This window comes from Chelmon rostratus, chromosome 19, assembly GCF_017976325.1.
Source record: "Chelmon rostratus isolate fCheRos1 chromosome 19, fCheRos1.pri, whole genome shotgun sequence".
Classification (NCBI taxonomy): Eukaryota; Metazoa; Chordata; class Actinopteri; order Chaetodontiformes; family Chaetodontidae; genus Chelmon; species Chelmon rostratus.
Window position 1 is genome coordinate 7,625,407 of NC_055676.1, and position 27,998 is coordinate 7,653,404.

General features: G+C 43.6%; 1 protein-coding gene across 2 annotated transcripts; it reads right to left on the reverse strand.

The window, feature by feature from the left end:
* Positions 1 to 1,031: 1,031 nt before the first annotated feature.
* tsc1b (TSC complex subunit 1b) lies at positions 1,032 to 27,934 on the reverse strand. Of its 2 annotated transcripts, XM_041959824.1 has the most exons (23): positions 27,838 to 27,934; positions 20,395 to 20,609; positions 19,986 to 20,089; positions 18,261 to 18,413; positions 16,931 to 17,075; positions 16,377 to 16,531; positions 16,190 to 16,263; positions 15,926 to 16,104; positions 15,084 to 15,202; positions 13,284 to 13,449; positions 13,031 to 13,152; positions 12,254 to 12,347; positions 11,955 to 12,062; positions 10,610 to 11,258; positions 10,007 to 10,069; positions 8,592 to 8,635; positions 6,855 to 7,021; positions 6,365 to 6,547; positions 6,107 to 6,217; positions 3,891 to 4,013; positions 3,118 to 3,305; positions 2,747 to 2,920; positions 1,032 to 2,357 (listed from the first exon to the last, which is right to left on the reverse strand). In XM_041959824.1, the coding sequence occupies exons 2-23, from the start codon at positions 20,501 to 20,503 to the stop codon at positions 1,664 to 1,666; spliced, it is 3,924 nt and encodes a 1,307-aa protein (XP_041815758.1). In that variant the 5' UTR covers positions 20,504 to 20,609; positions 27,838 to 27,934; the 3' UTR covers positions 1,032 to 1,663. The 2 variants fall into 2 exon arrangements, with proteins under 2 accessions (XP_041815758.1, XP_041815759.1); XM_041959825.1 differs by lacking the exon at positions 10,007 to 10,069.
* Positions 27,935 to 27,998: the final 64 nt, after the last annotated feature.

Here is a 27,998-nt window from a genome sequence, read left to right on the forward strand (position 1 = left end):
CTCCGGTCAGAGTCCTGGTTTCTTCGATTTGTGCTGATTGTACCTTCTGTCTTGGTTTGCTGTAGTTACTACGGTTGGCATTTAAAGTGGATTGTTGAACATGCTGTAGATAGCGAGGCAAAAGGAAGTGACAGCAGGAGTTCCCAGTGGACAACAGGATTTAGATGACTTTCAAAACCAGAGTTTACTTCTAATACTTAGAAGAAACGAGGCAACGCTGTGTTCATCAGACCTGCAGAAGGGAACCTGGTAAGACGGGATGTTTTTGGTTTTATTCCCCACGCTGCTACCAGCTGAGTGTACACACGACATAAGAAACAGCACCCGTGTTTAGAGATGCTTGAATTCGGCCAGAACATGAATGTTTGCATGGCACTTCAAAATGATCAGCTGGTAGTCTTGAACAGAAAACAATGATTTTCATAGCTTGGCCTTGTGTCACTCGCCAGGACTGTTTTCTAATTTATGGTTTATGGATATGTTATATATGGTTTATGGATTTTATTTATATTGTTTTATTCTACTGACTTTGATTTGCTTTTTGACATTTCATTGTTTTTAGTGTAATTTTGCAAAATTCTATTATTGTTGTTTTTATTTCTTGGGCTGTACGTACTTTGGGCTGTACATTTGTCTGAAAGGTGCAATATAAATAAAGTTGAGTTTCCTCAGAACAAACCAAACTTCTCTACTTACTAATCACCACCACCACTCTGATGTAACACTCCCTCAACATGTACTCTGATATGAAAAACATGTCGGTCCACGGCCAATGGCAAAGCAACAGATGACGGCGACGAATGTAACATCTCCTGCTCTTCTGTTTCTGTTTTATATTGGATTTGATTGGGAGTGGTTGCGTTTCAATGGTCAGTACACTCAAATAAAAAGGAAAACACGTTTTTCGATAATCTGCCTCTCAGATTGCAGCCTCCAGTCAGCACAGTGGAGATGGACCTCTACTTGTGCTGCTCAACAGTGTCCCCATCACAGACCTGGCTCTCTTCAAAGGGGCTATTTCTTAGTTCTCAGAAAGGTCTACGGATTATCCGAAGTAACTGTGACACCGTTTCAGAAGATGCTACTGAGTGTTTTTTTTTTTTTTATGTAATCTTCCCGTGCTGTGAGCATCGCAACAGGAATTCCCTTCACTTCCATACTTCCATTGTGTTGGCTGTGGAGGCAGAAATCACAGAGACAGATGTAAAGATTTTAGACAAATTACAGCAGAACGATCTGCATGGCTGATTCAATTGCAGCCAAATGGGAAAATGTCCATGTTGGCAGTTTGGGTGAACTGACCATTTAAACATGAAACTCACAGTGTCACGTATAAGTTATTGATAAGTTCCATCGCATCCTGCCGGCATATCTTTGAGCATCTTTGTCTCAAAACCAAATTCAAAAATCTGGCATCTCCACTGGTAACAACACGTTGACTTTGTGGCCCTGTGAAGCTTGTCAAAATTCTTCAGGGGAATGAATCAGTATAAAAAAGAAAAAAAAAACACTGGGGGAAATCCTGTTGCCCACTCAGAGGAATGGAACATATAACACTGAATTCCAAAGAGTTGCTGACATGATACTCTTTCGCTGATTTGTAGCTCTTCTTCATCGTTAAACTTCAGTCTCTCCGCCTCCGCCCCGGCTCAGTTCTGTGTCTCTAACTGTGCTCGTGATGTGTTTCATTATAGTCCATGATCTTTAGCTGCTGCTGCCGGGGGCGCCCTGACCCCGCATGACCCCGCCCTCCACCTGGCCCCGCCCCTGCCTTCCTGCGGGGGCTTTCCTGGCTGGAGGCCCGCTGCTTGGGCTCAGAAGGGGGGTCCTTGGTGGGCACAGTGAGAGGAGTGGCGATGGCGGGGGCTGGGGCTGGGGCTGGGACGGGGGGCGGAGTCGGGATGGGGCAAGGTGCAGGGCCGACGGTGGCGATGTAACCCGGGCAGGGCGGCTCCACACACAGCTCAGTCTTCAGGCCATGGGCGAGGCCTGCCAGGCGCGGCGGCGGTTGCTCCTCGTCACACTGGCTCTCGCTCTTGTTGCGAAACAGCTCGCGCGCCCTCATGCCCAGGAAGCTCTTGGCGCTGGGGTAGGAGCCCACGGTGAGCGGCGCGTCAGAGGGGGGCAGGGGTGCGAGTGGATTGGCATGGGGACAGGACAGGGAGGGCTCCACGAGCAGGGGCGGGGCCAGGTCCTGGCTGCCGTTGATGGAGTTGGCTGTTGTCTTGGAAGAGTTGCTCGCCTTTGGTTGCCCTGGCGATAAAGTGCTGCCGTTGCCCCGGGGGGAGTCGTGTGGTGGTATACTGTCCGCCTCGTCGTTGGTGTGAGTTTTACTTGGTCCATCTGGCATCATGACACTGTGGAGGAGAAAACATTCACATGTTCAGGAAAAACACTCAGAAATGTATTGATCGACTGACACCAAGTATTAATGGATGTACCCTTGTTAATAAAATACCACAAACACGTGCAATAATTACATTTATCAGCAGCTACCAGAGCTTTGGTTTATCGGGTGTCACTTAAAATGTGTAACCAGACTAGAAGTGCATAATCTAATATATATCTGAGGAATGATTAACAATTATTTAACTAGCTAACTAGTCCTGTTAGAATTACATTTTTTTCTGACTCTTCTCCAGTCTTTGGATTTTGCCAATTTGCCAACTGGAGTATCTATGAAACAGACAACCAGAAAATAAAACAAAAGAAATCCGCTGCACTCTGATGGTGCTCCAAGTCTGACCTGGAGTCAACACAAGTGTGCGGGTCAGCTCTGCCCCCTGCTGGTGAACCGGTGGCAGTGCTGGCAGGAGCCTCCATCTCCACCCTGCTGTAGAGCTGCAGGAGCTCCGTCTGCAGCAGCTGTGTGATTCTCCTCTGAGCGTGATACCTGCTGTCTGAGGCCTGCAGCTCCGCCCTGCAAAGAGAGAGTTGAGACAGGAAGGAGACAAGGAAAAAGACAGCGTGGGAAAGCGATTATGAGAAAAGGTGAAGTAGACTGAAAGGAAAAAAATGCATCATGCATTCTGATCTGGTCAGACCATTGATTCATGCCCTTGTGATTCAGATGTTCCAATCCAAGCTCATTTCAAGGACTTGTAGGTTCATGCTCACCTTCCTTGACATTTTACATCCTCGAGGAACTTCTTCTGCTCGACAATGAGGTGTTCCTTCTTGGAGAGGTGCGTCTCCAGCTCGGAGACTCTCTGCTGCGCTGCCTCCAGCTTCTGACCCTGAACCAGCAGGTTCTGCCTCAGCGTCTCCACCTCTTTTCCATAAGACACCTGCAGCATCTGGGCCTCCTGGGTGCCGGGCCATTGTCCAAAGAGCAAGAAGGAACAACAAATGTATGAGAGACAGAGAGAGAGAGAGAGAGAACGTTTTTAGCAACTTGAGATCAGTTTGATCTATTTTCAATGTGCATTACTAGTTTTCTATTCAAAAAAATGCTGTTCTACCATTATCTACAGTATTTGTGAATGAGGGTAAAAATACACCATAGTGCTCTTTAGATTTGCGTTCCATTTCAGTTACCATTTGTTTGCAGATTTTATGAGCAGAATTAATTTAACGATAGATTTTACAAATAATGAAACTGATTTTTTCTAATGATTCATATATAATTAAATTCACCTTCTGACTACACTGAAGTCTATCCTGGTGCTTTGGATGACTATGATCGTGACTTATTGAAGCTACAGCGAAGCTAAAAACTCTTCAGTGGGACAGTATGACTCGACGTCCAACAAACCCAATTAGTGTTCCTTTTTTCACCTCAGTATGTCGTCTCTGCATCTGTCTGCCACACACACGCACACGCACACGCACACACACACACACACACACACACACACACACACACACACACACTCTTCTTTCCACCATACCTTCATATTATCAGCTCCTGTGTGGTGTAGCTCCTGCATGGACAGCTTATGTGCCTCCCCGAGGAGCAGCAGCTGCTTGTTCAGGAAGCTCATCTGCTGCTGGGTGCTCTCACTGTTGCTCAGCTGAAGGACACACGAGACAAACAATGACAATTGAGGGCAAAACAGCGGCTACGCTACAAATCAAACCTATCCAGAAGTATCAGGGCATACATCAACAATAAGCAAGAAAGAATTAGACATTAAGCCGTCGCAGATTTTACGAGCTGCAGCATATGAGGCGTGAAAATATTTCAGAATGCACGTCACTCTAAGGAACTACTTTTGCCTGAAACAAATGCTTCTTAATGACAGAATTCCACTTTGTGAAGAGAAATGTTACGCTTTACAGTCATTCTATGGGAATTATCTTGAGAAATCAATCCCCAGACCCTGACGTATCAGGATATTAAACCATACAGCCTGAATATCAAAAATCAGGACCTTTAATCAACTACGCAGATGCTGCTTGGTCTGAAATGCCTGTTTCCTGAATCAGCAGCGCCTTGTTTGTCAGGATTTCTGTTCAGTATGGGTCAGGAAAACAGACCACAGACAAACCCCGGGAGGCAGAAAAACACCCAGACCCCCTGTGTTGCTGACCCAAAAATAGAGAGGGAGAGACAACATCTCCAAGGCAACTGAGCCCTGGGGCAGCGTTCAGTGTACAGAGAGGTGGCAGGATGAGGACGGGGGCTGTAGTTACTCCCCAAGTCTGACCCGACTGTCCAACAGCCTGCTCGCTGTCCAGCCTAATTCCTCCATTTAGGAACGCATCAGGAAGCACAAAGATATCTGAGTTAAATTTGTATTCATATTTGACACAGGATGAGCCTGAAGGGCAGAGGCTAAACAATCCTGCTGATTTAACATAAAGCAGTTAGTCGTTAGTGGCAAAATGCTGTGTGAATAGTGCCCATATGGGTTTGTTTGCAGAGATGCGTTCATCTTCTTATCTGGAACTGAACACCTGCCCAGACATCAAAGATAAAACCTAGAAGACCTTAATCCTCCTTTTTGGCAGGACTTGGTATTAAAAAGTCACCGGGTACAAAAAATATCAACTGCAAGTTCAACTGATGGCTGTCTGGAGCAGAAACACCACTTCAATTCAACTTTCAGTCATTACATGCTTTACAAGTGCCTATTAGATGTTTACATTTACAACAACGCATCCTTTAACACATCCATAACTGCTGTAGTGAAAGGTTATGCATGTTTGATAACCTCATATATATATATATATATATATATATATATATATATATATATATATATATATATATATATATATATATATATATATATATATATATATATAGCGATATGTCTCTGTCCCTGTCAGAAAGTTGTCTCTGCATTATAAAAGCTGGAGCAAAATGCTTTCGAAATGCATCACAACACATAATGAATGACACACTGAGGTGCTACAGAGATGTCCTAGCCGACAAATAATCTTGTGCAAACATAAGCTTGTTTAGTACAGACCCCAGAAAACATCAAATAGAATATATACCAATCATAAATCAACAACTGGTTGAACCTGATTTAGTTTTATGCACAACTATCAAAAGAAATAACAATCAAACCTCACAGAATTCATATTACCGGTAATATCCAGCTAAATGTTTAACATACAGTGGAGCATGTGAGCAAATAGGAATAACGAGTCCAGCAGAACAGGAAGCAGAACTCTGTAATAAATGATGAGACTAATGAGTGAACAGGCAGAACGTGTATCCCCTTACAGCTGTTCTCCAGCAGTAACACCACCCCCTCTGAGAGCCAGGTGACAAGCATCACTGTGTCTCTTTCCCTAACGCTCCGGTCACGGCTGAAAAAAGCCAGAACCAATATTTACGTTACTACCTTGGATTGATTCGTTTCTCTACTGCACTTTCATTTCCTGCATTTGATTATTTCTGATGATTATTATTTTTTCTATTTGTATTTTAACCATTTTTAAAAATAGAATTAAATTCCGTTTGCCTCCGTTTTCAAGTTTATTGCTTTTTCTTGCCTTTGTTTGAATGACAAAACTCCATTATCCAATCAGAGAGACGAAGCCAGCAATTATCTTATATTGTCTGCAAGGGGATTTCAGTTATACTCTTTCAGCGGGCCAAAACTGAGAAATTAATGTGCTAAATCGGACAATGGCTCAGGTATTTCTTTACCTTGATAGTCATCTGGTTGAGGAGGTGACCAGTGTGGCAGACTTTGTTGTTGGCCCTCTGAAGCTCCGCCTCCAGTTCATCCATCCTTTTCTGACACTCCTGCAGCTTGCTCTACAGCCATCAGTGTCAAAAGAGTTGTTATTGGATTGCATTTGTAAAAAAAGTAAACAGTGCATACCTTTGTGTGTGGGCATCTATAGATCATCAATCTGCAGTGTGTGTTTGTGTGTGTGTGTGTGTGTGTGTGTGTGTGTGTACCTGGAGCTCCTGGTTCTTGGTGTAGTAGTCGTCTCGTCCCTGCTGCAGCTGTCGGATCTGACTGTGCAGCCTGGTCACCACCGTCTCCCGGTCGTCCCACAGCTGCCTGTACCTCTGCTGCTCCACCTGCAGACTCTCCCTCAGAGACAAGATGTCCACACTCTGCAGGTTCAGCTGGTCCTTCTGCATAGACACACACACAGACGCAAATAGAAGGTTAGTACAGGGTGTACAGGAGTTTCTAAATGTGCTACATTAGTAGATGTTTTAAGGCGGGTTTGCAGCGCTTTGTGCCATTTTGCTCTCAAGTGATCCAGCTGCTCTTACAGTGAGGACACAGACATTCCTGGAGACAAACCCGCCTTCGCATTTCAGATGTGTTTTCTCAGGACATGGCTGACTGTCGAGGGCTAATGCACAGTTTTTGTCTCTCACACTTATAAGTGCTTTAACAGAGCTAATCTGTGATGATGAGCACATGCAAACTTGCCATAGCGTTGTTCTGCTCCTCCAGTGCAGTGGCGTTGATGATGCGTCGGAGGAGGCGTCGGTTGCGGACGGCGTGCTGCTCCCTCTTGTAGCGCTCGTACAGCAGCTGGTTGTGCAGCAGGAGCAGCTGGCTCCGCAGCGTGTGGAGCTCGTCCAGCGGAGCTGAGCCTGCGGAGGCCATGGTAATAACAATGTAGTTAACACGGTCACATGCTTGTCTCACACACACACACACACACACACACAGCTGGAAATGAGCTTAATTATTATTCAAGAGTGGAACACCAGAATAGCACATGTAATGTAATGACAATATTATATAAAAAATGACTGTATATAAATAGAAGACTGATTCCGCTACGTGGAAACTTCACAGATCCACAGATAACCACCCACTCCAGCCTAAGGCCTAGGGGGACAGGGCCTCTGTTGCTTCACTAACCTACTTTGTTCCTACTGACTGAAATGTGACTGTAGCAAAAAAGGTCAAGTTCTGAAAGTTGGCACTTGAGCAGATTCATAATCTTGTACAGTTACTCTTTGATTAGATCGTTCCTGATATAAGTGGAAGATTATATTTGGAACAGCTGCTTGTCTTCACATGCTCAACTGAACTTTGGCTTCTATTATTAAATGGAAAAAAGGTCTTAAAATGAAAAGGTAGAAAAAAAAACTGCACACAAAGCACAACACACAGCCCTACCAAAACACTGAAATGAAATGAAATGAGAACAAGTGACCTGCAGTGTGCCTGATTCCTGGTTCCTTTTCAGCTGAAAGAACTCATTTTTAAGGTTTTTTTGGATCTGCACCTAAAACTAATCACTTGTTCCTTGACTCATGACCCAACCTTCCAACAAATTTCTTGAAATATGTATAAGAGATATTCTGGTGACTAACAAACAAACAAGACTGAAAGCAACCTCCTCAGAAAAGCAACGAGCGTGAATGTCCGTTGGCTACCAGTCAACACATAATTGATCAGCATTCATCTGTCGAGATGTTATCAGCTTGCCTTTTGATCTGAACAGTGACCCAATAGTAACAGCTCTGCTTGGCTGCTATTTGTGCCTGTCGCCACATTTCATTGATGTTAGTTGCAGCTAATCACATGATAAAGATACTTAAAGTGTGAAAATGCAGTGCTCTTCAATCCCTACAACTGGCCGACATAACTCTGGATACAGAGCTTCACTTGTTGACGTGTACGAAAGGGGAGAGAGAGCAGAGAGCAAACATTTAGAGACACGTTTTCTTGAGAATTTGTTCCGAGGCCCTGACAGTCCTCCAGAGAGTTTACGTCAGCCAGCAATGAGCGCTGAGTGGAGTTTTGTTTGAGATGCAATCGAAATGACATGACTCCTATCAGTCAACCACGGGAGAAGACAAGATTCAACAGGGTTTTAACACAAACACAGAGTGTTTCTATGTCGTTGTGAGCTGCAGCTGGACAAGATTAGATTCTTGCTCTGTTTGTCTCAGTGCGGTAGGACTTTTATTAAGGCTGAAGAAATCTCTAAATGGCCAACTTTCAAATTTCTGAGTTGATCAGGTTTGGCATGACTGTGGGAAGTTTGTCTTTTGATAAACCTCAGTTGAACAAATTCCCTGTCCGGCTGGGTCACATTTTAACATGCTGTTCATGTCTCAGAGCTCGTGACCAATCACTCTACATAAAGTTCCATCTGCAGTCTCTATAACAGCTTATTTTATCAGTGCTCTGGTGCAAGTGCTTTACCTCCAAAGTGTGTCCAGTCAGCTGACTTACTTGGCAAAGGTAATCTGTAAGAGGAGAAGATGAAATAACATTTTAGAAGAATGATCTCTCTGGAATGCTTCTCCTAAGATGCTCTTAAGTTATTCATGTCAGTCAGGATGTTAAGGATTGGATCATTTTTAGTAGAGAAACAGTACCGGCAGCCATGTGTATAAGTGTTTTAGAAAGGCAACAGTTTCTGGTTTTGAAAATGCGACAATGAACTGAACATTTTGTGTATTAATGTGTCTGCAGCCACATTTCATTGAGGTTAGTTGTAGTCCAAAACACAAACTACATCTGAAACCAGGTTCTTCCTGTTTGCTGCAAGACACACGAAAGCAAACCAGCCAAAGACAGCACAGACTCAACTGCACTACATATGGAAAAGGTGTGGAAAGCACAGGTTAACACACAAGATACTGTAGTGATGCGGTCCCCACATGATACAATCTCATGTGTTTGAGGTAAATATAAAGATATATTTACACTAAGCCAGGAGACTGTTAGCTAAGCATAAAGCATTAAGCCAAGCTCTGTCCACAGGTGACAAATCCACTTATCAGCACCTCTAAAGCTCACTATTAACACATTATAATGTGTTCCTTTAATCCATGAAAAAAACAAAGTGTGAGAACAGCATGTTGTGGTTTTACGGGGGGTTACATGCTGGAGCTATTTGGCTGGGAGCAGTGACTTCCTAGCGTCCTGTTGTCACTGTGAGGTTGCCAGGCAACCAGCAGGGACTCCAGCACGTCGGATATTTTTTCTAACCTTTGGACAGAGCCAGGCTAGCCATTTCCCCCGGCTTCCAGTGTTTATGGTAAGCTAAGCTAACCGTCTTCTGAGTCTAGCTTCATATTTGATGGACAGACGTGAGAGTGGTGTCGACCTTCTAATCTAACGCCGAACAAGAAGTGAAAAGGTACATTTTTCAAAATGCCAAACTACTACTTTGTTAAATCCTTGAAATAATGTGGCGTTTGCTGTCCTGAAACACTAAACACTTCACTATGTGCTGCAATGCATCAACAGAGATAATGCCGTTATGATTTGCTTTAACGTTGTTCATATTTCCTGTGTTATTTAATGTCCACATTACATATTTATGTGACCATTTTGTAATAATTTGCCCTACTGGAGTCTTCAGCCAGACTTTTTTCTGTTTCCACTGATCTTTCTCACTTCATCAGGCCGTGTTTGGCTCTGATGAAGACAGCAAAATGTGGGGGTGATAAGCAACTGAAGTGAGCAAAGCCAGATTGTTATGTGCTGAACGCTGACTTTGCTGACACTGTCTCTGCTTGGCTCGGAGGACCAGCACACTGTGTGCGTCTGCGTGCATGTGCATGTGTGTGTGTGTGTGTGTGGGCGGCGGATTCTGAACAATGTCATACTTGTTCTCAACTGGGTGTTTCCTTTCGGCTGCAGTAATAGACTGGAAACAACCCAGGCAGGCTCTGCATAGTGAACAGCACATCAAAAACACACTCCTGAGTTTCCTCTGCTCAGTATGATCAACATGAGTTCCACACTGACAGAGCTAAAGAGCACTCAGACAGCAAATCCCCCCTCCACGGCTGCACAATCCTCTACACGTCTTCATTCATTAACAGAAATTGTTCCGATTGTTCATCTCTACCTGCTCTGAAACAATCACTGGCTTTTGAAAAACACCTAGAACCTTTCCGGGGCTTACGAGCGAGTCAGCCTGTCATGACCAGAGTGTGTGTGAGGAATTTCATGATGTTCCAGTGGTGCAAACTTTGGGTGAAATGCAATCAAATTTTGCAGGATCAGGGTTGAGAAATTCACCTGTTATTAAAAGTGGTTGCATATGACAAACAGGCAACAATTAGAAGAACTTAGGAGAACAGTACGGCGTATGAAAAAACACATTACATTTCTGATTAATCAAGTCATGAAAGTAATCCCTTAATAAATAATAATCATGATAAAAATAATAACAGGCATGAATAAAAGTCAGACTGTGCAAATACCTCTTGAGCACTTTATCATGGGCGTCGCTCCCCTGCTGCACAAGGCGATCCAGCACCTCTAGTGGTGAAGCAGACACTACCCCTTCCTCTTCCCCATCCTCCAACCCCTCCTCCCACTGCGACAGCCTTTCCATGGCCGCCTTGTGCACCGCCTCCGACGTCTTCTGGCCGACGAAGAGCGAGGCCGCCCTGGGCAGGGCCAGGTCGAAGAACGACTCGTACGGCACCGGGGCCGGGGTCTTGCTGCACGGGCTCGGGGAGAACATCCCAAACTTGGCCACCTCGTCGTCCGGGGCGGAGGGGCTCCGGTGCAGGTGGTGATCGATGGGGGTGAAACCTGACTGGAAGGACCAGGACTGCTCGAGGCCGAGAGCTGAACTCCTGCTGTCTCCTCCGGCTCCTCCTGCCCCTCCTCGTTCACTCCCGACACCACTGTTGCTGGCAGTGTTCTCTGCTTTGTCTGGCGTCGACACAACATGGTGGGTGTCCCGGACGGGGCCTCCGGGCTGGGCGTTGGAGAGGGTCTTGTCTTGTGCCTGACAGCCAGTCAGAGTCTCTGTGGTGTGATAGAAAGGGGAGTCGAAGCCCCTCAGGCCCGACAGCTCCTGCTTATCCTCAGTGATCTTCAGCAGCTCCTCTGTGATGGCGGCTGCAGCAGAAACAACACATGGAGGATTGCGGTGGAGTTAAACTGCATGCATGTTCTGAATGTCAACGCCTGCGCTTAAATTTTTCTGCTGTCACAACAAGTGCCAAGTACCTGCTCTCCCACACTGAAAAACTGAGGTTTCGGGGCTTCTGCTTGTCCCCAAAGAGAACAGAAATCTTCAAGTCTAAGCAGCTAGCTTTAGCAGCAGAGCTGGTGCCATTTGGCAGATGCTTTCATCCAAAGTGGTTCACAGCACTGTAGATGCATTTATTTTTAGTACAAGTGGCTCGAGTGGGATTTAAACCGTTAACTGTGCAGAGCTAGCTGAACACGCAGCGGTATAAACACGGATATGTTAGCATCCTGGATATTTAGTCAGAGTCCATGAGCTCCGGCTCATTGAGCTTAACAGGGGAATGAATTCATGTATGTAAAGATCTAATCCAATGCAAAACTTTTAACTTCAGCTAAAACAAACCATTCTGCTAGGAAACAAGAACAGTAGGATTTTGACATGTTGTTAATCACAAGAAAGTGTGTTTATGTCTCCATAAAGTGGGTCCCAAGGACATGTGTGTGCCTATGGCTGCTTCATGTTGTGACAAATATTTGAACTGTATGGAGCCAGCTAGAGTGAATTTGTACAGAAAGGAACCACACCGGTTCTATGATCTACAGCAAGAAGCCGATACTCACCCTCTTCCCTCTCTTTCTCTGTTCTCAGCTGAAGCTCCAGCTCCTGTTTCTTCATGAAGACCGACAGCTCTGTCAAAGTCATGGAGACGTTCTCAGCAGCTCCTGCATCTGATGAGGAAAAGCGCGTGTCACAAGAAAAATAACATTTCTAACAGGACAAAACATAGGAACTACAAATATCATTATTGGGTAAAGTTGGTTAGAAGTTTGCACCTCATTAAGATTAAGACTGATGATTCAAATTATTCAACATTTGGCAGCACAAACAAAATTAAGTCACAGTATTCATCACGACTAACCTCTGTTTGTGGCTGTGTCTGCACTCTTCTCTGTATCTTTCACTGGTTCCTGTCTCACCAGTGTTGCCTTGCTGCCTTCTCCTTGTCGACGATCCTGGAAAGTCGCAAAGTTAATCCTTTTTATTATATTAGGAATTCATTTCGAAAACCTAGTCAGTGGTTTTCTCTTTGTTTCCTCAAACATTTACACATTCATTTCAGTTTCCCAGTCCTTTGATGACTGATGCATACAGGTAAAGCCTATTAGACATTTACATTTATATACCAGAATAAAGAACATTTATGAGACAAGGACTCAAACACATCAGACTCCTGCTGAGAACAAATAATGCGACTACAATGACTCCAGCTCTTTTCTCCTGTTGCTTCACTTCTGAGTGCAACATCACAGACGTAAACCCCGTCTGATAAATCGATTTGCCTCCTGCTGTCAAGCAAATGAGCTTTCAAGATGAAAAGAAAAAGTTAGATCATTTGAATTGGCTGGCATATCTGTTCGGATTGTCCTAATTAAGCCACATTCAAGGAACTGGATCGGTAACAATTAACCATGAAATTCAGAAAAACAATATATTGGTGGTGAATAATCACAGCACACGCATCTGCCTTTTGCAGTTCTGTCACGCTGAAAAAAATGTTATGAGGATTTTTGCCTTTTAATTAAGGTATAACAGAAATGCACAAAAGACTGCCCAACATATACTGATTGACTGGGGAAATCTGTAAACGAGGGGTGTTCTGAGGACACGGCTTTTAAATGGAGGAGAGAGAGCATACCTTTCTTGGCGGGCTGGACTGGACTGTGTTGGCTGGTAAGGAGATTATGGGGAAGTCATCTGATAGGGTGGGAGGTGGGGAAGAGGTGGCTGGAGTGCTGGAGGCAGGCGTTCCTTTCCCTCCTGCTCGTGTCAAAACAATCAGCAGTCAGCAGAAAAGAAAATTCCGGAGTGTCACTCATTAAAAAACAAAAAGAACACTTAAATAGGCCGACGGGCGAGTTGAAATCTATTGTAATCGTCTAAGTGCTGACCTGATGTGCAGTGGAAGCGGCTGGGAAGGTGTGAGGCACTGTGGGAGAGCTCCAAGTTGGGCGACATGCCCCTGGAGGAGGGGGGTGTGGCCATGCCACACAACGAGGAGGGGCTCCACAGAGGGTCCTTCCCCCCACAGGAAGAGTTGAGTTCACAGGTGGAGTTCTGCAAAGAAATAGAAACCAAACAGCAAAATTATCACAGAGCTGACAGATAAAACATTACAACATTGATAAACGCTGCACATCTTCAAATTTTCTTAAAGAAGCAGTTTGACATAATGACCCACTATAAAACCACAACCTGTGGATTAATACAATGAGATGTAACAAGCTAATGAGCTAGGCTAGCTGTAATTTCATATTGAAAGGACACATTCCCCAACACTTCCAACTATTCCTTTAAGTCTGACTTGCTGCTCTGCAAGAAAATCTCAGTCAGTATGGGACACCATGTATTCGTGTCTTCATCGTCACTTCACCCAAACGACCGAAAGCATGTATCTTATCACTGTAAGTGGTGTCTGCTCATGCAAATTGTTAGATGTGCTGAAATCACGAGATAACGGCCGCTGAGACCTTCACCACGAGACATTGGAGGGAACTGGAATTCTCTTGGCGACGACCAAAACTTTTGCAAGTTAAAAAGACATTCCCAGATTTTAAAGTGACCTCAAATCCACACATTTCTTCCCTCAGTTCCCTCAAACGTCAAGATCTGGGTGCCTCACCGCCTCGGCTTAACAATTCTCCGCGACAAATCTGAGTCTGTCATTCAATCACAGATACAGCTTTAAGCCCCTTTGGCAGATTGTGAGATGCTGACCTCTGACCTCACTGCAGAGAAGGTCAAAGATCTGAATTGTGGTTTTTGGGATCAAATGACTGCGCCATTGTTACCGCCGTAATTATTACCACTGAGGACTATGACCTATTTATTATACTCCAGATTAAAATGTGGAGTAATCTAAATTGAACAGACAGTGGATACTTTCACTTTTGATGTTTTGTCTAGATTCAAGCATTTATTGTAAAAGCTAACTTGACAGTGACTTTCAATATAAATTTATTTAGTACTAGGTGACAGTGGAGCAGGTGGAGGTTCAGCATCTTGATTCAAGGACATCTCACCAGCACAACACAGCTTCCTGACAGTGCACCCCCAAAACAATAATAATAACAACACAAACTAAGAATAAGTCAACAGCACAAATTCAAATTAAAAATGTTTCTCATAAAATGGCGGGTGTCCCATTTTTTCCAAATTTTTCATCCGTCTGGGACAGAGGGAGCGTAGACACAAATCCTCAGACAGACCCCAGGGGGGCAGAAAAACACCCAGAGCCCTCCCATGTGTGGCTGACCCAATAATAGAAATGGAGAGGCGGCGTCTCCCTGGCAACCAGCCATAGGGAGGGTCGACAGAGAGGTGGCAGGACGAGGACGGGGGTGGGGGGGGCATGAGTTGTGCAATTCCTGAAGCTTGACCCGACTGTCTGCCAGCCTGATGACTCAAAAGCTGTCTGTCCGCTCGTCGCCTCGCCGCGTCTTTACAAAAACATGGAGGGCAGTCGCTGCTGTGATGGGGCCATTGTGTGTTTTTTGGAGGAAAGCGATGGAGCCATTACATTTGACAGATGATATATGGAGTAAAAACATGGCCACGTGTGCCAGAGCTAGCAGCCAGCAGAAGCTTAGCGATGCAGCGCTCTGGTGTTACCCTCTGATCAGTTACTGACCAAACCTTGTGTCCTAAACCAAGACTTTGACAGCTTTTGAGCGTATTATGGATGATATTACCTGCCGTCTGGAGGTCTGTGGGCTGCGGTAGGAGGAGTGTGTCCCTGAGAAGGGGGGCAAGGACAGGGGCGGGGGTAGCGGCTGCCGTGGAGTCGAGAATGGGGTCGAAGAAGAGCTTCCTGTTGTCAAGAAGATAAACAGTCTGATCAATCTTGAACTGGACGCCCCTAACAACCTGCAGGCTTTCTCTGCTCTTTTGTACCACACAGTTTGGTGTTTGTCCTTTAAACCAGTTAGAAAAAACAACGTGCACTAAGAAAAATACAGGCCTAATTGTCTCGCGCTGGACTGGGGCTCTAAATGACAATTACTTCCATTATTGATTCATTTGCAGATGATTTTTGATCAACAACTGAATATATAAAAAGAAAATAATTGTGTTACAACACAAACACATTTTATTCAACAGGGAAGCTCAGATAACAGCACAACACATAGCATCACTGGGGATATTAGGTCATAAATCAAAGAGCAGAACTACTTTATGACGATACTGGATTCTGTATATAACTCTGGCAGTGGGTATGCAATAGGATCGATTACCTGGAAACAAAATCAACCATTTATGGATGAGGTAACCAGATGGGAAAAAAACAAATCAAGTGTGGTTACATGATCCATAATTTATAATACATAATCCATTCTCAATAGATTTTTCAAGAAATTGATATTGACATATAAAATGACATGCCCCATGATAAAGGATTTAACACGTAAGGACCTATCCTACTGTATGCTTTCACAGGTAAGAGCTCCTCTCAAATATGCACATCAGCATCATTCTACAAAATCCACAATCATTTGGCTCTATTAAGCTTCATATGTATGAAGTGATTTCTGACCGTAGCTGCTGTGGAGGTCTGTGTAGGGGCTGGAAGTGCAGTCTTGTGGTCGCAGGTGGATTTGGGGGTAGAAGATCTCAGGCATGGTGGCGTAGCCCTCCTCACAAGAGGCCTCCTTGGGGTCTAGAGACACTTTGGCACATTCGATGACGATATCATGGATTTCATACTTTTTCCACCTACAGCAAAGCATAGCAACATTAGTCAAAGCAATACGATAGACATGGAAAAGAAGAGTGCCAAGCGGAGCTGCATGAGACTAACCTGGTGGGGTCGAGCTCATGGTCCTTGGTTCCTGTCACCAGTTCTGGGTGAATACGAACGTGTTCAAGCATCGGCTGAACAGACAGGTGAACACAAAATTTATATTAGTTATCATTTTAAATCATTCAGCTCCAGAAACTCTAATGAAGAGCAACATAGAACAGACAAGCATGGATTATTTCCTCACCTTCACTACTTCCTCAAAGGTTTCCATGTTCTCCTTCATGCTGTAATGGGAGCGCAGGTAGGATACAAAGTTGCACGGGTACATGCCGTATAGACGGTGGAAGAGTGAATAGACGCTGGCGTGCAGGTGGATTAGGTAAACCTCTGAAACATGGCCTGAAAGTGGAAAAAAAGCACAAACTTGAAGTCCAGACCAATAAATTCCACCTTAACAGCAAGATAATTGACAAACCGAGTTACAGTTTGTTTGTTTTGACCTATTTGCCCAGTCACACTTCCTCCTCTTTGACCAAATTTGGATTTTCGTGCTCCAGTTAACTGCCTAGATGGCTGCAAGGGCAAACATCCTTTCAGGGGCCCATGAGTGGTCGACTCTTTGATAAATGAGATTTAAATAATACAGTAAATACAATATTTAAGTAGGCAAAAAGTTGCCTTTTAAAGGGCTGGGCAGTATCTCTATATTCTCTGGTATCAATACATTGTATGGTATATCATTATATGGCAAAAGTAGGCAAACCTCACATTTTGTGAGGCATGAGAGGAAGCTCCTACCAGGATTCTTAAGGTTCCAAGATGCAAGGCGACCAAAGATGTCAAAATACTCCCACAGGTGTTGTTTTCCAGCTTGAGGGATCATGGGTAGCAGAGTGATCAGCACCAGCACTCCAGTTATCAGCACCACCACGTCTGTATCCGTCTGCCGGGAGGCAAAACCGTTCAAGTCATGACCTTTCCTGATGTCTCTAAATATGTCTTTATGAACATTTTATCAAAACAGCTCTTTATGTTACCCAGTATTCAATCGACTGTGCAAAACTGAGAAATGTCCAAGTGGGAACTTCTATGGGAATGGCCACGACAACAAGTGAAGTCATATCAATTTTTATTATATAACCCGACGTCACGCATCAGATTGAGGCAACAGATTTGCCTCAAGGGGCTTTACACTCTGTGCAGCATAATACACACTCTATCCTCACACCCTCCATTCAGAAAAGGAAAAAATCCTAGAAAAATGGGGAAAAAAGGAAGAAAACTCAGCAACAGAGGGGATCCCTCTCCCAGGGCGGTAAGACATGCAATGGATGTCATGTCCACAGACCAACAAAGTGAATTTACAGCATGGACAATGAGAGACTTTTTTTCCCTGACATTACGTGTATTGTTATACAGAAATATACCAAAGCAGATTCCTCGCATGTAAAAACTTACTTGGCAATAAACCTCATTCTGAAAAAGCATGGATCACCAAAGCTGTTACAACTCATCCTGTGGAGGACATGAATGCATGTACCATCGTTGATAGCAATCCATCCAATAGTTGTCAAGACATTTCAGTCTGCAGCACAGCAGTGGACGGGCAGACCATCACTGCCATCCCTAGCTCCCTGCAGTTTGCAGGGCATGGCTAAAAACTTATCTAATCAAGAGTTTAATCAACACAGATCTGAGCAGCAGTAGCAGTAACACTATAAACCTCACCTCTGCCCAGCTTGAGTAGACAACCATACCACATCAAACCAGTGCTCGCCAGTGTCTGATCTTCAGTCTGTAAAAGCTACTTCTATTACAGTTACAAAGAGGCTTTAGAGCCATCCTCAAGGATCAGTGCAGATTAAATAAATCCAAACAAATATTCACTTCAGTAGCTGTTAATTGACCTGCCTCCTGCTTCATGTAGCGCCAAGCTCTTGCAAGACATCAACACACTCCGAAATGAGTTAATAAAACATATTACACATGCTATTCAAATATAAAGACGCTAACATGCTCTTCGTGATATCAATCCTCTAAACCCCCGTCCATCCACACACCTCTCAGTGCCTTGACAAGGAGGATTTTTTTTTTTGTCCAGGCTCATGAGTTATAACCGTGTCGTTACCTTTAGGCATTTGAGCAGCGAGAGCAGCAGAGGGTATCGAGCAATCTTGTGGATCCAGGACGGCTGCTTGCGGATTACATGGCCGAGCAGGGTGAGGGTGGGTAGCCGACAGGCCTGTTTGGTCATACACTCGTTCATCTTGTCCAGAAGGTGCTGTGAGGGAGGGAGGGCGGAGCAGCGGGGTTAGCTCTGTATTTAACACAATCAGCCTGCTGGAGCATTTCTTCTAAGCAACTGAAAATAATGTTAACTTTATTCAGAAATGTTCCATATCTATATATAGATATACACATGTTGAAAATAACAAATAACGACTACCACTGTGCTTCTACGCCGGGATGGTAAGGGTGTGCTGATGAGATATAAATAAAATCATAGAAGATCATGGAAATAATGATGACAAAATCAAAACTCTGACCACAAGACAGCATATGTCTTAAGTTGCTATAGAAAATATGCAAATACAAAAACAAAAACAACAACATGGAGAGAAATTACAGAAAATGTTGAGTTTCCTGTTCTTAAAATCACTAATGTGTTGTTTGTAATAATGGTGCTTTATTTTCATTAATCTTTTTTTTTTTTTATTTCTGTTCCGTATTCATGACTTGGCCTTCATTCGGCTGCCTCAAAATGCAAAAGGCCATATTTACAATGCTAGTGGCTAATAGATTTTAATTACGTCCTGGACACACCAGGATTAAATATGGATTAAAATTTTTGTCGCGATGTCAATTCATTCCAATGGAATCAATCAGAGGATCTGCGCAAAGAGGTGAAATAAATCTGCGTGAATTTTCCGGCTACAGTTCAATTTAGCGAGCCCATGAGTTTGCTGTTGACAAGGTGTGACAGCTGTTGTACGGCGCAGTCAGACTGAAATTCATATCCCATTCATTTGTATGTGAAACGGGGCAAGGCACATCGGCTTACAGTCACTACTGATAACCCACCGCCGCCAGTTCACGCAGGGTTCGGCCAGATCGGATTTAAGACGTGCCAAATTGGGCCAGCAAGTTTGAGAGAGAGGGTGGGATTGACCCCTCCATCCGGAAATATTGTACGTCACATGGAAACATAAAACAAGCAGCAGAGAAACAGGTTTTTTTTTTTACTGTAGTGAGTGTAGGGACAGTGACAGACGTTCATGACAGTGACATTAAAACGCTGTATATTTCAGCTGTTAGCCCGCTAGCCATGCTAGCTCCTGCAGGTCATATTTACGACCTCCCTTACCCAAACTATGTCCAGTGCGCTCCTCTCTCTGAATTTGACCGAGCAGATTTCAGTCTGATCTCATGAAGCTGATGAAGCAGCCGTCACAGCTTGCCAGTTAGCAAGCTTCTTAGCTTAGCTCAACTGCTAATGGGACGGTAGGTTCACACATTTTATTCAAAAGACGTATTTGTACCGTCAAGTCCTGTCTCATGATGTCTGCAAGCCATTCCTCTTTTGTGTAACTGACGTAGGAGGTTTAAAAAAGTGCACTTTAAAGGTCAGCACTGTCAAGATGGCTTGTTATTAGTCAAGGGCGTAAATGAGCTTGCCAAAGTTCACCAAAGTTGAAGTCTATGTGGAACACTCTCTCTGATTAATATCGCCTCCTTCAGCAGATTATCTGATTGCATCGATTCCATCGGGATTAACAGATCTCATCGCAAAATTTAGCCATCTGAAATCCTGCCGTGACCGTGCATTACGCCTTTTCGTGGGAACGTTTCTCACCTTATCGTGCGGCTCTCTGACTGAGGAGAGGATATGCATGGCCTGGGCAGAGTTTGTTTCCAAAAAGTAGTCCACCAGCCCGTTCAGCAGCATGGACCCTCGCTCTTCAAGGAAAACAGGAAGGATAACTTGAATTAGTTCAAAAGCTTTTGGAAGAAAAAGGCACCGTCAGACAGGAAATTCCACCACCATCAGAGTAAAGCGAAAAGAACAAAGTTTGATAGGACCACTCAAACACATGGCTAACGGTTGACAGAGAAAGTCAAAATGTACATTAATAAAGCAATCTGCTGCGATCTTGACACACTGGCGACTTGAATTAGTAAAGTTACAATTCCTCAAGGTTCCCTTGAAAGCTGAGCACAGATGGATAAGCCACGATGACATTAAACAAGCCAAGCGGTCATACCAGTGCTGAGCTGCTCGTTGATGAGGCCTCTGATCTCTTCTAGCTGGTGGAGGTCGGAGGTCTCCAGGAGTGGGAGGAGGTCCCCCACGTTGGGCTGCTCCCTGGCCATGGTGGTGGCAGTGCTGGGGGTGGAGGCAGCGTCTCTCTCGCGGTGTCCGTCCCTGCCTGCCTGGAGGACTCCTGGGGCCACCCACCAACACAGTCTCCAGGCACCTCTACATCGCACCAAGACCAATTCATAAACATTTCCCAGAATTAGAGCTCTGATCTAGGATTAGTGGTCACGAGACAATACCAACTCGGTACTGGGAAGCAGGGTTTTTGCTAAAGGCATTTCTTGATAATGGACAAAAGTGTAATTGCTGTTCTTAGTGCGGAAACTGGTTCTTCATCAAACTTACTCAGACAAAGAATAATGGTTCTGAATTCAAAAATGAACCACATTTTTTGGTGATGTGACGGCCTTGAGATGACATCCTTTCAGAGGAATACGGCTTCAGTTCCCATGAGGCCACTCCATTAGTAAACTAGGTGTAATATCACAGACACTACGTCTCTATTCTTCAGCAGTTTACTGTTGTATGAACATAACGGTTTCGCTATAAAGTGGATTTGGGATTCTGTCTAACAATCCCAAATAGGCCTCTGTCTTTGTAATGTGATCATCACCTTTGCTCTAGTGGCGCTGCTTCATGGCCGACAGATAAGACTGTGGACGTACTGGGCAGCTTCCAGGTGTGAATGTGTGTAACTGTGTGAGTGTGAACCGGGTGTACGTGAAAAGAGCACTGCTGCTCTCCAACATTGCTGACACATAAAAGTTAAACAATAACAGATCTTTTTGGTCATCTGCAGGCAGCAGGAAGCTGAGGGGACCCCTTGAACATTGCAAATTGATAGAAATATTGCTAATAATAAAATCAAGAAATTAACACGTAACTTTAAAATGCCACTGAAAACAACACACAACACAACTGCAAGCTGTGTGTCGGCTACAAAAGGGTTAACTGGCAAAAGTAACAAAGATCACCAGCAACTGTACACTGTCATTACATGCTGGATGACACAACATGCCTGAATGATTAATCAAATTTAGCAACTAGCTGCGCAAGATAATGAAGCATTTACTCGCTGAAGAGCCAGAAATTTCCCTCAGGAGCTAGTGACAGCTAATGTTGGACTTACATACACCAGGTGGACACAAACAGGACTCCAAATGAATGCTAATGTTGCCCCACGCCTGCTGGCTGTGTAAATAAGCAGCTGTTGGCTAACACACTAGCCTTATTAAGATTATGAGGTAATAATATGTCACTGTTGTTTTTACAGCTTGTTGCGTTAACCACTAAGTGGCCTAAAAAAATCACTTAATGCAGATTTAAGGGGTGTATTGGTAAAACATCTTGACAAATTAAAGGTTCCCCGTGGAGTTTTTAATCTCTATTGGTGCTATGGAGAAGTTTTTAAGGTGTGGGTCCTGCTTTTCGTTTGCTTGTGCACACTCGATACACATTCCACCCAATGGTTTCACACCATTACACTGACCGAAAGGTGATGGTAGCATGATGAGATATGCAGCAAGAAGACGACTGCTGGTGAGCAAACACAGATGTAAACAATCCAAAGTTAAAATTACAAATGTTTTATGAGGAAGGAAATGCATTCAGCAGGGTTCAGGGATTGCCTGATGGCTCCTGGCCTTTAAAATGTTTCAGCAAGCCAGAAAATACAATCAGCCAATTGCCTGATCGGACCAGTGCTCAAAACAGTTAGAGGAAAATCACGTCATTTACAGAATTTTGCACACATTGCTTCGCAATTGATGTTACTGCGTTTGCTCTACTCTCCGAGACTAGTTCACAGATGAAGTGCCCAGCAAAGTCTGATGAGTCAGGAACATTTTTTCAAAGGGACAGCTAACTTTTTGAAACAGGTGCTGGAGAGAAGGCGACCAAAACCCAGCCGGTGGAGCCATTAATATGTATACAGTGGTGGAAGACATGTACAGATCTTTAATTAAGTACTAATACCAAACTGTAAAATTAATACACTACAAGTAAAAATCCTGCATTCAAAATCTTACTGAAGCTAAAGTATCTAAATATTGTCAGCAAACAGACAACTTGTCAACTCCCCCAAGCATTTCCAAGTGCTAATACTGTTGGCGCCTCTGCTGCAAAGACAACCAGATCACTTTCCATTTTCCTCAGAGCCCAGCAACTACCAAAAACACCGGAAACACTGCAACCACCAGCACCACTTTGGAAAAAAGAAAGAAGAAAGGCGCATGTTTGCTGAAGAGGCAAAGTGAAATAGTCATAATTTTATATGGAGTAAAAACATAGTTTAAGAATGGCTTTAGGCAAACAAGCAACTATAGAAGGGGTTGGCGTCAGGGTGGAGGAGGAGAAAGCACGAGTTCACTCATTCATTTAATCTATAATGGAGACAGGGGAGCTGATAGAAATGGTGCCGTTCTGGCTGGATCACCAGTCAGCCTTCATTTTCCTGGGAGAATGAATCACCTGGCTGCAGACAGACTGCATGGCGAAAGTGAGGCTTAAAGGGAACCATTCTAAACGCCAGTGGTCTCATTATTCCATAGCGATTACATTATGCAATCAGCATTTACTTCATAATGATACGTTACAGCAAAAGACCTGCCTGTTGCCAGTTTAAGTATGAAAAATGAAAGTACTCGTGCAGTAAAATGCTCCCTGTCTGTGTCATACTGTCATAGCTGATGTTTCTGGATTAATATTACTGCTGCATTAATGTGTTTGTTCCATTTTACTGCTGTAGCTTGTTATGGTGGAGCTCATTTTGTCTACTTTACATACTGTTGGGTAGTCCATGCATCATATTCCATAAGATCATCATATGTTTGTTGCATCGCTGTGCTGTGAGAACCACGCATCTCTAAACTTTTGAGCTCAGAAAAACAGCTCTGTTTTCTTTCCAAAGGAGGCTTTTAAATAGTTTATTTCGCTTAAGAAGAGAATTTTCTCAACCCTTAAAGAGAAACTTAATCCTTTCCCAACTGTGCCAGTGGCAAAGATGTTACTGTTGGACCCTGATTGAACCTCAAGGATACAGCTGAACATAAAAGTAACTTGTGTTTGTTTATTTGTTCTCCACAGGGCACCTTTAACACACCAGGCTGGAATAAACTCAATGCCACTTTTCCCACTGGAAACAGTGTAAATCAAGCTATGATGTTTCACATCGCCAAACAACACATGAATCACACCACACTTAAATGAGATCTAACTAACTGTCATATCAAACCCACAGCATAAGACGCGCTTCTATCAATCGCTGATCTTCTGCACCAAACCTAGTGTTCAGTTCACATAAATTGAACCTACAACACTTAAACAATGAAGCACAAATCAAGAAAGTTTTAGTGGACAGATTTAGAACAAATTAGGCAAATAAAAAGGTGGAAAACTTGTAAGACATAATTAAGACAGTGTAAGAGATCCAAATATATGATGTGCACATTATCTGAGCTCCGTTTTGCTATGAGTGCCCAGAATGAAGAGTTCAATTTTAGAGCTATATTTAACATTTATTATACCCAGAAAGAAATTTGTTAAAAAAAAAAAAAAAAAAAAACACAACTTGATTTAATGTGTTCACCATTTCAGGTCATTAGTCTACTTATGTTATCTGTGATACATTTAGGGTGAATGCTGAGTCAGTCATTCAAAGTAAAGGAGGCCAGAGGAGCCTTGCAAATCTCCATCTGAAAAACAGGCATAAATAATCCTGACAGGCAGGTCATTACCGTCAGGGTGTCTGCACCCAGCAGCTTACTCCCTAACAGGAGTAATGAATCAGCACCGGGGATCTCATCAGCTCTTAAGATCTCCTTTCAACACTCAGGCCACAACACTCAGCGTGCTAGAAGATGATTAGATTCCTAATATGGCCGAAATTGGTTGCTTTTTACAAGTATAGATGCTACAAACTATTCCATTAGTGCAGAATATCGAATCTTTCGACACAGTCACATGCTACCAAAACCATGATGACAGGAGTTAACGAGGAGAGAAATGCGTAACCAGCGTATAATACCTTATTTCCACTCAAGTCACATGTCAGATAAAAACACTGTCCTCAGTAAAGAAACATCCCTCATTCATAACAAATCAAAACAAGATCAGGGCTCAAATGTGCTCCTGTTTGCTGACTCGCAGCAGAAGTCACAGCCCAATTGTCCGTTATCAATTAACTGCTCAGTCATGGGGTCGGGGGTTGGGGTGTGGAAAGTGGATTCCAACATGGCTGTTTTTCACCGTCTGAGCGAGCGTCTTGCAGGGACAGGTCAGTGGCACAAACACGAACCACCCTCAGTGTGATCTCCGGCAGCTTGGGAACGCTCAGGAGGACACAAAGAACCTTTATGCAGCGCGAGCACTTCCATGTAAACACTGGAAATTGCATTTGGCTGCGTGCACACTGTTACCAACAGACTCCTTCTCCCCCCGCGTGATTATGTTGAAGCAGTTCCGGAAAAAAAGACTAACAGCCTGCTTGGTCCATCTGAAGGAATGATTTCCATCAGCCCAACCGTCCTGTTCAGTTAGCATACAGTGGTTTGTTGCAGGAGATGAAAGAAAATGGTGAAGGGGCTCACTGCACACTTCGGTGAGTAAAATGCCCATCACTAGTTCCCAGAGCCCCACGCAGCATCTTCAGATGTCTCGTTTTGTCCGACCAACACTCGCAAACACATTCACTTCACACCAATATTAAACAGAGTCCTTGCGCCTGAGAAGCTAGAACCAGAGAATGTTTTGCATTTTTGCTTTAGACGTGCATTTCAGCAGTAACAGGCCAAACATTAATTTACTTTACATAAATTATTACAGAAACTGTTCATAAATTGAATATGCACAAAAACACAGTTACATAAAAATAATAGGAACATAGAAGAGGCAATATTTCTTAAATGAGGCCAATTTTTTTATTTTATTCTGCTTTATCTTTGTGAACATACGCTCAATTACCAGTTTATTAGGTACACATTCTTAAAACACATGCAGTCTAATAAAACAGGCCTGCAATTAATCCTCCATTCATGAGGATTAGAATGTTCCATTTTTATTGAAAGTGTTTGATTGGTGTTGATGCAACTGTTTGGTCATTTTGGAGATAATAGTTTGTGGACATGTAATTGAATTCAGTTATAACAATGAGATGTGTGTCTAGTATTTGATCAACCCTCATTGATATAAACATGGTGGACTAAATATTAGAAAGCTTCTCAGTGTAATGTAATACAGCAAAACAGTAGAACAGTCGTCCAAAATGTCCACACCGCTGAATCAACACCGCTTTCAAACAGTTTCAACAGAAACTGAACACTGTTACCTCGATGAAGGGGGGATGTATTGTAGGGCTGTTGTGTTAGACTGCATTTGTTATAGTCGGGTCACTCACATCTTTTATTTATGAGCTGCATCTAATATACAATGTTTTAACTGACATAACGCATGCATATGTAGATGCTGTTTAGTTAGCTATGTTTGTTTAAATGTGCATATTGTGCTTATACTCGTCAAACTGTGAATATATGTTTATTTAATTTGTTGGGAAATTACATGTGGGGTATTCATCCTGCAGTTAATAAATTGTGCCGTTTGTTGGTGTATGTGTGAATAAATCGAGGAGGGCTTGCTTGCATAAATGGTCCGACATGAAAATAAAACTATTCATTCATTTATATGTTATGGCTGCATGACTGATGAAACACTGCGGCGCAGGGTTAGTCAGTATGCTAAATGATTTATATCACAGTAAACAGGAGAAGGTCTGCTCTGATATTTATCAAAATACATAGAAAACCAGTTGATATCTATCTCACGGGGCTGACATGACAACGGGAAGTAAAAATGGAACAGTCTTTTTTTTTTTTAGGCGGTGGACATCCAGCTTATTTCAGACTGTGTCTTATTTTTATTCTTGTAAGGCCGCCTCTGTGTTTACACATTAAATGCTGATTCGCTGAGACGCTTCGCACATTTCGTGACAATGAAATGAGGGTTTGGTTGAAAAGCCTGTTTATATTGATCAAACCGAGGTACTGACAAAACAAAACATGAATGGAAAAAAGGACGGCATCGCAGATCTGGTATCACATAGACATTTGTATAGGCAGGGCCGTACCCTGAAGACACTGAGGTCATGGCCCTGGTGTTTCTTTCTGGGACTTTGGGGGTTTAAGCATCTTAGGGGACGATTTACTTTCTAATTTAACAGATCATGGTTACATTTAGGCTTATTACACCACTTTCATACCCGGTATAGTTAGATTTGACTTCTTTCAGGCCGACAGAGCAGACATTTCACTATGTCTCCACTGTTTAATCCTACCAGAACTGAGAATGCTTTGAAACTGGCTTCATGAAATTAAATGTTCATCAAATCATACAGCTGAAACAGTCAAATGTTGGCCTTTCTAAAGCATTAAAACATTTATAAGACTTCCTTTTGTTTGCCTCTGAACAGACAGTCTAACCTGGGGATCTGAACTCATGACCTCAGTATTTGTAAACCCTGGCCACAGCTCTGCCACTAAGATATTCGTTTTTTCACAAATGAGGTAAAGTGGTGACAAAAAGACATCAGCTGTGGTGACAGCGAGTCCAGCACGAAGTGACAGGGGGGTCGAGCAGGTCAACCTGTGAAAACGGTGATCCATTTTGCCTCCATGGTGGCACGAGAGCCTTAGTGGTGACAAGCGCGTGAACACATGCTAACAACAGGATGTCAACGATTCATATGATAGCAGGAGAAAAGTGCTGAATTCAAGTTCGACCGCAGCCAAAAGATAAATGCAAGGAAGTGTGATGCAGAAAGCTGCACGAGATATTCTACTGAGATGCATAATGAGGTATCAAATAAGCAAATAAAAATACAAAGGTCATGATGATAATGTGCTATACTACCATGCACAATGGGAGCAGTGCAGAGCCGGACAGGCTGAGGTCTGAGGCTGAACAGCAGCAGAGCTGCTGCTGTATGTGGACTGACCACTGGCCGCTGCCTGTCGTAAACAACTCGCAGAGAACAATGGGCAGGGTTGGGTTTACTTTATCCGATTAGAAAAATATGCAGACATCTTTTCTCATGCAAACCGAGAACCTATTCAAACGCGTCAGGAAACGCAGATGAAACCACAATGAAATGTTAAAAGCATCAACGTCTACTAAATCCATCACCGGGTCTTTCCAAAAACAAGTCAGTCCCACCGCCGAGAGCTAACGTTAGCTGGGAGCAGCGACCCACAGTCGGTCGGTGATTCATCTTGCCTGTCAGCCGTGTTCAATCGGCGGAGAAGCAAGCCGAACAGCTCGCGTTTGGTCAAGCAAAGCAAACGCGTTGAGATTCGCTGTAAGAAAAGCATATAAGATACATATAATCAGAGCTGTTTACCTGTTAGAGTAGCTGCACTCCACAGGGCGCCGCCATCTTGAACACCTCACAGCCCATCCCACCGCAGTCAACCTCCGCTGTCGGGCTGCATGCAAACTAATCCCACAAGTTAGCGCCCCGCAAGTCGCAACCGAAACTTTCACGAGCCATTCACGCAAACA